The sequence below is a fragment of the Drosophila sechellia genome, chromosome 2R, assembly GCF_004382195.2.
Source record: "Drosophila sechellia strain sech25 chromosome 2R, ASM438219v1, whole genome shotgun sequence".
NCBI lineage: Eukaryota > Metazoa > Arthropoda > Insecta > Diptera > Drosophilidae > Drosophila > Drosophila sechellia.
In genome coordinates this window covers 18,064,888-18,077,157 of record NC_045950.1, presented here as the reverse complement: position 1 = coordinate 18,077,157, position 12,270 = coordinate 18,064,888, and the positions used below count along the sequence as shown (strand labels likewise).

Sequence of the window (12,270 nt, the reverse complement as noted above, 5' to 3'; positions counted from 1 at the left end):
CCCTCCCCTAACTTTCACCCCCCTTTCCAACCTTTATTTTTACGTACCCCCTTTCTCCGTGAAAGCCAAAGTAAAAATGGCACAACGCTCGAAGCCAGACAATGAAAAACTTGATGCCAGGACATGACGAGGCGAACAAGTGGCATGCTCCTGTAGGTGTACAACTCAGCCAGTGCACTGAGAGAAATGGATGAATTAGAGATTAGAGATTTACCTCTCAAAGATTTTGCACATATTCATAAACTTTTTATTTTGGTGATTGCACTACGATCATTGCTCAGATAAGTAAGTTTTTATTAAGTCTAAATTACTTCTCAATTTTAACTTTAATATCTTATATAATAAAAGGGGTTTTAATCTTTTAGTCTTAATAAAAAATTATCAAAAACATCGACCAATGTTTGGTTTGAATAAACAAAATGTTGATATATTTGTGATTTAACAGGTCACTTTTTTTTTAAAGCCAAAAGGTGCTGTGCATGTGGACGAGAGTGTTTGCGTTTGCGGGTGTGAGTGAGTGTGTGTCATGTGCGACACTTTGTAACATATTTTTTCTCATTTGTTTTCGCGCTTCTCCGTCTGCGTGTGAGTGTTTGCCTCTTTTTCGGCGTCACTCGTCAGTGTCTCCCACTCCCTCGCCCCTCTTTTATTCACTTCACCCTAATGTCCCGCTACCTGCGTGCGATTGTATATGTGTGTGTGTGTGTGTTTTTGTCACGCAACATACACACACTCACACTCGCACACATTGAGACCCACTTGTACGTGTGACCTACAACCCACCACCCCGCGCGTATCAATCAGTTAAAAATATTTTACGCTGACAAAGGTGGCAAGCAAAAAACAGGGGGCTCCACCTTTGTTTTTGTTGTAATTTTTATGGCTACATTTATAACATTTATTTTGTATTTTTACGAGCTGAATTGTCTTCTGGTGCTTTATTATTATGTCTCACTTCGGGCTTTTATGAGGTTTTCCTGCTCCCAAACGACAACAAACCGACAAAAAAGGAAAACCTTTCCACACTGTGGCCGAAAACCAAATTGCCAGGCAGTTTAATGACATTCTAAGTGTGCCCCTGGGGGGAAAAGGGAAAAGGGATTTGGAATATCAGGAACAGCCTTCATAAAGTTTAAACCATAATTTGGTAATATCTTGTCGCAGGTAACTGAACTACATGTATACCTTCGAGCTTTTGAAAATATAATTTGGGTGGTCGAAAATTTTCAAATCTTTTAAAAAGATTCAGCTTATGTCAATGGCCCCATTGCCCAGTATCAAATTTCCCACTTTAACTGCATTATTCAGCTCGCTTGGACAAAAGTTGTCCAGCAGTTGGAGCTTCTCACTTATCCAGCTCCATTTTTCTCACCCTCCGGGGGCTTTTTAGAAAATGAGCCAAGCCCAGAAAAAATCGCCAACAAAGCGGAGCATTTTATAATAGATTTTCAACAATGGAATGCTTTGTTTTCACTTTGATTAAAATATTTTTTCCTTCCCCACATATATAATATGCACAATATACAGCAAAGATAAAATGGGAATCATAGACAGAGAGAGAGAGAGAGAGAGAGACAGTGAGAGAGAGATCTGCTATGGGGGAGCCGAACCTAGTTATAAAACAAATTATGCATTATTAAAAACACAAGAGACGCGGCAGGGGGAAGGGGAATGGAATGGATGGGGAACGTAATGCAATGGCAGTTGGAAGAAATGGAGAAGAACCAGGACATGGAGGAACTGACAATGAAGCCGCAAAAACTTGGCACAACCAACAGAAAAAGGATATATAAACTAAAAAAAAAAAATAAAGTCCATGGAACCTAGAACGGAATGTTAAATTTTATAAAAAGAGCATGAAACAACAGAGAGTGAAGGGAGGGGGGCAGGATGGAGGCCATAGAGATTGAAGTGCCAGCAAATTTATGGAATACGAACATTTCCTATTTTTCCTATTTTCCTCTCCCCTTTTTTTTGTTGATTTACTTTTGCTCTGCGCAAATTGAATCAAATGCAATGGAAAAGGGGGGCGACTGAAGGGATGGGGGGCTGGTGAAAGCCTGTCAAGGATTTGGTTGCCGAGTTGAAAGGCAAACGAAGTTTTGTTCCAGCGACAATTTGTCGTCTAGTTCCTGCAGCCAAAGCCAAAGCCGAACCTGGATCTGAACCTGACAAGATGTGAAATATTTTATCATATATAGGTGGGGCACAGGCCAACTGACAATGAACAAGGCAAATACAAACAGAGCTGACAATCTGAATCAGAATCAGTGAATGTCAAGCATACTTTAATAAGTTTAGTTAACACAAAGTCAACTAAAAAGGACAACTGAAAAACGACAGGGTATGAAAACGGGAAACGGATAAAGGAATTTCCGAAGTGAGTAGCTGGGTAACTAAGTCAACTTGGGCGAAATATAATAATGTTTACTATCGCGATTGGAGAGGGAATTTGTTAGAAATTTAAAGGCAAAACTGAGCTATAAAATCAAATTAGCTGTCATAAATTGCATATGTTGTTAAGATTTCCTTTTCCTATTATTATAAGTGTTAAACATTAAATTTACTATTAGCTATTGCCATACTTAAATCACTTTCTCGTCTAAATATTCTTCAGCCGCAAATTTGATACCCACGAATACACCGAATCATTTTGTATTTATTTGTGTCGGGAGATTACCGTAATTTTCCCCAATTGTATCGTTGCCGTATAGCCCGTATAAAACATGAAAATTTCGTCATGAACGCCAGCTTATATGTATAACAATTCCCTGTACATTCAACTGTTCAAACAAAAACCTGTAACAATATAGATGCGGCATTTAAATGTTAATTCTCGTTTAGCGTTGCACGCCGCGTATACGTAATATCGCGCAAACTGATTTTTAGTTGTGTGCTATTGGCGTTGATGCACCAATCACACACGCACACACACACTAATGTGTATACACCGATATACACACATATATAAACACACTGCTGACCGACCACATTTTGAAGCGAGTTGATTTTGCAGTTCATTCAGCATGTTGACCAAAATTGGCGTGGTTTTAATGTCCCCCATCGCCGTGTTCCCCGCTCGACACCCTTTGATATGAAATAAGTTTTAGCTGCTATTTTGGCTATTTTCTTTCTTCCCCATTTGGCAATTTTCGCTTCAGTCCAGAGTCCACAGCTCGAAACAATGTGCGGACTATTAGCCAAAATGTTAAATGACACGTTGAATGGTGGTGGGTGGTGTGGGGTGAACTAGTTTAGTTTTTGGGGTTTTGTTAGTACATGATTGGGCTTTTAACTCTTTTGCAGGATTGCTGTGGTCGCTTAACTGGTAAATAAAACAGGGTACAGTTGTGCTCGGCAAGGCAGTCAATTAATTTTAAAGGATTTTTGCCAGAATCTGTTTCACATGCCCCAAATCACTCTGCTTCCCAATCAGATCACAAAATCCGCCAGGAATTCCTTTTCAATCTCTCGCCCAGAAATTAAATAGAATTTATCATGGCGTTGCCGTCGAGCGTCTCCAAGGAGCTGCAGCTACTGGAGGTCCTGGCTGCAGGACCTCGCCTGCAACCGGGCCAAATGGATTATTAAATTTTCATGCTTCAGCTTGGCTGATAATCCGGCGAAACAAACGAAAATTGAAGTGCAACTGGCAGCCCCAGGAGCAGGAAAATAAAAGGATTCCGGCGAAGGATAGGGTCGAATCCCCAGCCAATCTCCAGCACATGTCCCTAGGGACAACAGATTTGCTGCTTATAATGATCTGTATCTGTGTCTCACTTTGTCAGTACACTTAGAGTAAGGTATCCAATACAAAAGATAAAAGAACAGACCTGAGTAGAAGATGCTTCTTTTCGTTTATTGCAAAGTATCTTCTTTTCACGTGTTCCACTTCAAAAACACGTCTAAAACCATTTTAGAACCTATAACAAATCGCTAGCCTTCATATTTCTTTCGAGTGTACGCACAGTGCAGCATATATATCTTCTTATGTGCGAGGCGACAATCCCAGCAAGAATTGCAACTCATTTGAGCCCAGCTCACGGGGCATGTTGCCAAGGTTCTGGTGTAAATTTCAATTTGACTGCCATGGCGAGACTCGCCGCATAAATCATACTTAGTGTCCTAGATGCTGCCCTGTTTTGTTTCACTGGCTGCTGCTGCTGCTGCTGCCGCTACTGCTGTTTATCCTTTATCCTTGCTGGCTGCTAGCTCATTTGTTGGCAACAGTTTTTGGCCTTTTGCATTGTGTTCATTGCATTTCTCGTTTAGTCACGCGCCAAAGTCAAAGTTTTCCCATTTCCCCCATGAATTATGCATCCCGAACTGGAGGTGTTGCTCCGCTCATAAGCTCGCCGTTTTATTTTCATCTGCGCCGTTAAACGATGATTGATGGCGATGGCAATTGCGATTGCCTGGCAAAAAGTCCACGGCGATAACTTAATTGCTTTGAATGGAACATAACCAAAATGCCAAAGGTTTCAGGAGGGTGCTATTCGAATCGGTGACCCGAGCAACGGAAGGGTCACAGGTCACCGTATCCCCATCTCCCCCATGCCAAGCTGCAATTGAAGTGTCTCTGACTGAGTCCTTTTTATGGGTGCCCGGGTGTTGGCCACGGCCATTAACGCCAGCCAAATGTTGTTGCCCGGACAATTGGCCATTAGCTGGGGCGATTTTTCCTATCTCTGTAGCATATGGCAATTAAAAAATGAGCACATGAAAATGGGGGCCACATAACTGGTTATCCCCACGCTTATGAGGTGGATAGATAAAAACGTAAGTAGATAGTAAATGTAAGGCAGTAAAATATTGAATTCTTTTTTTTTTATCAAAATTCCCTAACAATCTTTAAATATTCCGTATAAGTCAACAGAAGAAAACAGGTCTCAAGGAGCAGCTGTTCCCTGCTCCGTGAGCCCTTATCTCTATTTTTCGCTGAGTAAATTAAGTGAGACAATAGAAAAGCAGCTTATACAATATATGTGGACAAGGGTACTGGGTTTTCCCGCGCTGCGACTGGTACAGCTGGTAGCTGTTACTAAGGCTACTTAAACGGTGCCACGTTCTGGCCTGTGCTGCGTCTCTTTCTGAAGCACTATCCCCGTCTCCGTCTAAGCCTTCTTCTCACACTTCTGTTGTCTGGAGTGGTGAATTATACTAGCATTTTTAGCAAACGTTTAGAAGCTTTTAATAGCCTCCACACACATTATAGAGCATAAAGAGACTCCTTGCTTGCTGCTGTCCCCTTCTGGCTTTAGTGCTTTCTCTTTCTGAATTTCATCGCCTGCCTCTTTCGCTCTAACTCTGTTTTTATTGTTTCTTTCTCTCTTTCTGGTCTGTGGCTCTGGCATTTCTTTAATTATCCACTTACAATGGCACAAACGAGATAGGCCAAAATAGAACTAAGGATGCTGTCAACCTCTTAGTTTCCCTCCTTCTTCGTTTTTTCCGCCTTCTTACCGCATTTTCTACTTGTTTTTTAGTTCAGCTTCCAATTTTGGGATATCCTCTTGGATTTTTATAAGCTCATTTAGTCGGGCTATTTGCGCTGCTTGCACCTCAAGTGTTTTCAATTTCTTGGGCGCCATTCCTCTGCGTTGGCTACTTATTATCAGCCAACGGTAAGTTAAGGTACTTTCAATAACCGTTAAGTCCCAGGACTTTTCCCTCGGGAGAAATGGAGCTCCCCCCGCGGCAGCCGCTGTTTTCGGGCTAATCAAAACCGAATTAGTTTTGTAAAATCATCATCATCAACGGGCTTAGTTGGGATGGGCTGGCGGTATGGGTGGTGCTCTGGATATCCCGACAGCTCGTTAAATCCTTACGCCATCGCCCTGCTCCGGAGCAGAATGTGAGTAGATCCGGCCAGACGAGAATTTAATGCCGTAAATTGACTGCGTGAAATGAGGTTAATGCTCAATAATGCATGCGAGTAAATGCAGAAAGCCGACGGAGCTCGTTTTCCGACTCCGGCTGCAGTGGCTCCGGATCCACTCCCTCCAGCTGAGCCCTCCGTCCACCATCCCGATGCCCTCTGATCCTTTGACAGCTGGCGCTCGTTGTTGTTGTTTTCGTCCTTGTTCTCGGGTTATCGATGCATTGACACTATTGCCTGCCCCCACACACATACATATATATCCACATTCGTACTTGCGTACGTCCTGCAACAAACAAGCACGAAAGCGGGAAAAAATCCTTTTGCGCTCAGGATTTTTGCACCAATAACTTTCGCTTCATGACAGGCCACATAAGCACAGTGGTTCAAGATTTATTGGTATGGGCGATCGATTCACTCAATTTTTTCATTTGCCTCGCAAGTTCTTCAATCTTATATTCAATGCAACTTTTTTATGGTATTATAGTATTAAACACATAACAGAAATTTGTATACATTTATTTATTTTGCTGATAATGTTTAAGTATGCCATAAATATAAAAATCAATTAGACTTACTGCTAATGAAAATATTGGAGTGCCTTAATGGCTGCGAATTATATATGTATTTTTATTATGATTTTCACCCACAGTAGCACTGCTGCAATCGGTTCGGAAAGCGGCAAGGTAAACCAAAGAGAAAATCATTAATAAAGCAGCTTAAAATTGCATTAACACTGCAAATTTATACACATGCACATCCGTATAGATTGAGCTCGTTCAGACCAAAAGAGATTTAAAAGTGGAGAAGTTAAACAATTTGTTCGGTCAGAGAGAGAGAGAGAGAGAGAGAGAGAGAGCGTGGCAGACAAAGTCAGATATGTAGACCGAATAAAGACATGAACTACTTTTCGAAGGACATGCATTAGTTGCGGACATAATGTCCTGCAAATTGTGGACATTTTTCAATTTAATGAGGTGCTTTACTCTAAATTTCTCACATGCATAAGCTCAAAAAATGCAGTGAGTGAGAGAGGGGCAGAAAGTCAGAAAGAGATGGCTGTGCTAAGTGCATCATTGAAACGGCAATGTCCTGCCCGCTGGTCCGTCTGCCAAGGCCATTAAAATGGTAAATTGTGGTCTGGAAATTGCATCATTCTTTCTGGTCAAAGGCCAGAGCCTGGTCCTTCGCTCTGCCATCCAAGGAGTAGAGCAGCCAACCAACCAACCAACCAACCTAACTAACCTACTAACTAACATGGCACATTACTCATACGCCGCGTGCTCAATGACTGTCGACTCTCGGTGGATTGCAGCTCCAGTACATCATTATCCGCTCGCTTATCGCTGCCAGGCCCGAAATCATCCTACTCAACTGGCTGTCCCATTCCACGTCTTATTTTTGCCGAGCCAGGAGCATCTTATCCACAGGCTCGTCAACGTCAAGTGCCTGGCACTCGGTGTCTTTGGTAAATTCTGCCAGCCAAAAAGGGTATCTCACGGAGGACTCACTGTCTATGTCTGTGTCTCACTCACAGTTTGTGTTTGCGTCTGTGCAGCTGCATGTGTCAAGCGACTGCTAAAAGTCAGCCACACCGAGTGAGGCCGAAAAGTAGGCAAAACCTTTCGAGCGGCGGCTACAGTCAGATGTGCTTTAGTCGAAATGCAGACTTCATAAATGTTAAGTTTATTTAAGAAAGCCATACAAACGTTGCTTAAATGCTGGTCTGCAAAACAATTGTTTTCTGGGCAAGCAACTATTTTAAATAAGTTTTACCGAGGCTCCACTGTATTCCCTGGCGGCAGGCGCAAAGTGTGAAATGTGATGGAGGAGAAAAGAGTGGAAGGACGCTAGCTGTGTCTATGTCTTACTAAATCTTTGTGGAATTTATTTTGCCAGCTATTTTCAGTGATTTACTGTTTGCCCACACACACATACACTCTCTTTCGCGGTCTGAGCTCATCTTTCAGTTCGTATTTTCCTCTCAAAAACAAACTTCAAGTTGGGGCCACACCACTCGACGAAGTGTTAATGAGCGTCCACACCCACACACAGGCACACTTCAATATATGGCGCCCTGGTTGCTTTCATCATACGTGTTATTTTCGCAGCCGGGCCACAGTGCGTATGCGTAATTTTTGTCACTTATGTAGTTTGCAGTTTGATAACGAGTCCCCGACTTCACCCAAGTGTCAAGTGCTTGCAGCAGATTTTAATTTCGGCCACTTGACGTCTGGCTGGCCCCCGCAGCGCTTCCATCCCGTTTGATGTGTGTGCAATAAAACAAGGAGGAAAAAATGTAAAACCGGAAGGAATTAAATTAAAATTTTAATTAAAACAAGCTCCTGTCTTCAGACTCTGCTCCCCATATTCCGGCCATTCGGCTTTAAGCTTCGGGCCAATTTAATAAGTGGTCCAGCGTGGCTTGGAGATATTTCCCTGAGGCTGTCAGCGAGCTGTTGGAATGCGGTTCAATTGACTACTTTAAGAGCTCTCCTTAATGTTTACCGATGCTAAAGGACGGGTCATTACGGCTCAACTGCAGGTCTTCCACTTGATAGTTTATTCTGAGCAGGCCAGCTTGCGGAAGTGCTTAAAGTTGAGGTTCCTTAAACAAAACCAACAGCGTTTGCGAAATAAAACTTAAAACTTGTTTGGCTTAAATTACCTATTCTGCTGTCAATTTTTAGGTATTTAATTTTTGGTGCCTGTCGTCAAATAACAAATTGGCTGGTGCCATAAACTAGCTGGCAACTTAAGAATTTTACTTATTAAATACGATAATATTACAAAATGTTTTCAAAAACCAATTTCAATGTGGTCTGACGCGCAGCTGGAGCTGCGACCCCCAAGGACTTGTTCCCCACTCCCCAAGAATTGGTCGCCTCTCGTTCTGTTCAGTTCAGCATCTTCATCATCATCACTGCCATCAGCTAATGACCCTGGAAAATGGCCAAAACAAACGATAAGCGAGGCAAGCCCAGCAGGGAACTTGGCTGGTAAGTAACGAGGATTAAAGGCGGCTTCCAGCAATTTTCCAAGTCATAAATAATATTTCAATAAATTTATATTTACCCTGGGCCACCCGTTGAGCGCTTAATTGTGTTGCGATGACAATGTCACCGCCGGTCAGCTGATAGTTTGTGTCCTTAATGTGGCAGCAACTGGTATAAAAAGTGTGCTGTGCATCCGTGTTGCACGTTTCATTAGGATTAAGTCGCTCTGACAGCAACTTTGCAGCACACCTTCATAACTCCGCACAGTACAATGCATTGAGCAGAGAGGAAAATCCAATGAAAACGTAATAATTGAATTGATTTCTTCCATTCGGCATTCCTTTTTGATGTACCTCCTGCCTCTCGCTGGATGCGCTTAGCAGATTTTCTCGCTCTGCTCTCTGTTCACGTCCTTTGTTTTCGCTTGCCAATTTTTTCTGGCCAGCGAAATGAAAATTGAAAATTGAATATTTCCGGCGACACAATGGGATGGCCGCAACAAAGGCAGCGACAACAGCAGCTGGGAAGCAGTTCTGCTGACCTAACCACACACCCTTTTGCACTCCACCCAGCATTTCCCCCTTTTCAAATCCAAATTCAAGCGTGCGATTTTGCTTTTCTTCTTTTTTTGCGAGTCGAAAATTGCATTACTGAGGTAAGAACGGGGAGCTGCTTTGCGGAGGGGGTCGGAAAATATGGCAGCAAGCGGAAACGGAAATAAGCCAAGCGCCTTTGACTGCTTCAGATTTCGAGAGACGGTTGAAAGCTGTTCGAGGCGATTGAGTTGAAATTCCTTGAAATTGGTATTTAGATGGAAACGAAAAGAGGGTTTTCCACTTAAATAATAGTCGTCTTTCTAAAAACTAGGTTGGATCAACAGTAATATTTGAAATTGCGTTCATTGCATTTTCCATATCGCTTGTGTGATTTTAAACCTCTATGTTGCTTCTAAAACCATATCACATAGTCCCATATATGCCCTAAGTACCCATATCTAAAAGAACGATGGGGATTATCCCACTTTGGCCACAATTTAATTACATTTGCCGCACAAGGGAACCCTTCAAAGCTCCCGTAGCGCATTAGAGAACCGCTGGGGCATTGAATTAAACTGACATTAAAATAGATTCCGAATGGTGGCTGAGGAAAAAATGCAAACAAACCCGGGAGCGGGCGAGGAAATGGGTTTTTCCCCGGTCCATGCATTAAATCCACCACAGAAAACAATGCACAAATCCTATTTGAGCGCCGCTTGCAATTAAATACATTCTGGGCGGGACAAATGGGTCGGTGGGCTTCAAAGTTGCCAGTGGTTTTTAGGTAGCCCGAGTGGTAAAACACACATGAGTCCCGGGCGGAGCCACTACAGCCGGAAGTACACAAATCGCATAAAACCCAAAAAGGGCGGCGATGGGGGACACAAGGAGCTGGGTCCAAACTGAGATCTGAGAGCTGGGTCCAAAAAAGAGTGACATAAAAAGCAAACAGTGTCGACACTGATTCAAAAATGTATTCAAAATGCGCTCCGAGAACTGCAGGAAAGCGTTGGGCTGCGAAATAAAGGATTTTTTCGAGCGGGAACTTAAAACCCTAGATGGCCCGAAATGCTATCAAAAAGCTCCTCGCTCCCGCTCACTCTTTTAAGCCGCATTACAAGTGCAGGAAGCCCTGTGAATCGGGATTACGAGTAGCCAAAATGCAGCTGGGTCCCCGATTCGTGGCCAAAAGTGGCCAAAGGGTGAGTGGGTGGCTCCGCCCACGCGGTTCAAGGGTCAACAGCGAGTAAACAAGCAACTTTGCGGCGCTTTTGCTCTGTTATCGAAAGCGAACATTTTAATGTTTTCCGTCTTTTTGTTTTTGCCAAATTTATGCCAAGTGTCTGATAATTGAAACGGTCGAGGGGCAAAAGATAGTGCCAAAGTGGATCGAAGAGAAGTCGGAATATAGGAAAGAGAAACAAAATGTTAAAGTAAATGGAGTGAAAACTAACCCGAAACAATCAAGTTTTAAAGTGCAGTTTTATAACAAATCCCAGTTAACTACTTAAGCTTTAAGAAAAGACTACACGAAGTGATTGTTTTGATTTTCGAATATATTTTGCCTAAGTTACAAAAGGATGGGAAGGCTTTGATAACGTTGTACCATTTGTTTTGTGCTTCCTTTCTGTGAGAAAAGTTACCAGACGAAAATCGACATATTTCCAACGAAAGTGAGCATTTTAAAACCAAAACTTCATCCGCAGTTCAAAATTAAGCAAACTATGTCTCGTCGTTCGACCGTTTTATCAACTGGTAAGGAGAGCTCCAAGGAGGAAAAGAATCGAATGACCCAATTGGACGTTATTATCGGTCAGCTGAAGACGCTGGCGGTTGGAAACCGGAGGGCCGGGAATCTAACCGAGGCCACCATCACATATATATGCCAGGCGAGTCGGGAACTGTTTCTATCCCAGCCAATGCTCCTGGAACTGAGTGCTCCGGTAAAGATCTGCGGGGATCTGCACGGTCAGTTCAAGGATCTATTGAGGATTTTTCAGCAGTGCGGTGTGCCACCGCTTTCAAACTACCTGTTCCTTGGGGATTACGTGGATCGGGGTCACTGCTCCATCGAAACTTTATCCCTGCTGTTGGCCTATAAGCTTCGCTATCCGGAGACTTTCTTCCTGCTGCGCGGCAATCATGAATCGGCGGATTTGAATCGTGTATATGGGTTTTTCGACGAGTGCAAGCGACGATATAGCATCAAATTGTGGCGCTCCTTTGTCGATTGCTATGAGTGCATGCCAGTGGCCGCCATCATAGCCGATCGCATCTTCTGCGTCCACGGCGGACTGAGTCCGGATCTGAATAACTTGGACGACATCCGCCGGCTGAATCGCCCCACCGATGTGCCCAGCGATGGGCTACTGTGCGATTTGCTCTGGTCGGATCCGGATGAGACCACTGGTACGTGGGCGTCAAACGATCGAGGTGTAAGCTTCACCTTTGGCGCCAACATAGTGGAGGGTTTCCTCATGCAGCACAAGTTCAACCTTATAGTCCGCGCCCACCAAGTGGTCGAGGATGGCTACGAGTTCTTCGCTGACCGCCAGTTGGTCACCATCTTTTCGGCCCCGAACTACTGCGACATCTTCGATAACTGCGGGGCTGTTCTGGTGGTGGACGCCAAACTGGTCTGCCACTTCGTCATCATCCGTCCGAGACCCTTTTCGCGACCCACGGGCTTTGAGTCGGATAGTGGATCTACAGCGACCAATGGACCACCGCCCTCCATGAGGGAGAAGAGACTCTTTTAGGTTTGATTGTTCAAATCCTTCACTGCCTTTATATGTAAGGGAGTTAGTAATAATGGACAAATATTGTGAACCAATTTTATAAAACACATGAATTACGTATT

At 43.4% G+C, this 12,270-nt stretch overlaps 1 protein-coding gene across 1 annotated transcript; it reads left to right on the top strand.

The window, feature by feature from the left end:
- The first annotated feature begins 11,008 nt into the window (after positions 1 to 11,008).
- On the top strand, positions 11,009 to 12,270 carry LOC6615468 (serine/threonine-protein phosphatase alpha-2 isoform). The gene has a single exon (XM_002039812.2). It carries the CDS (start codon positions 11,135 to 11,137, stop codon positions 12,167 to 12,169), a length of 1,035 nt encoding a protein of 344 aa, XP_002039848.1. The 5' UTR covers positions 11,009 to 11,134; the 3' UTR covers positions 12,170 to 12,270.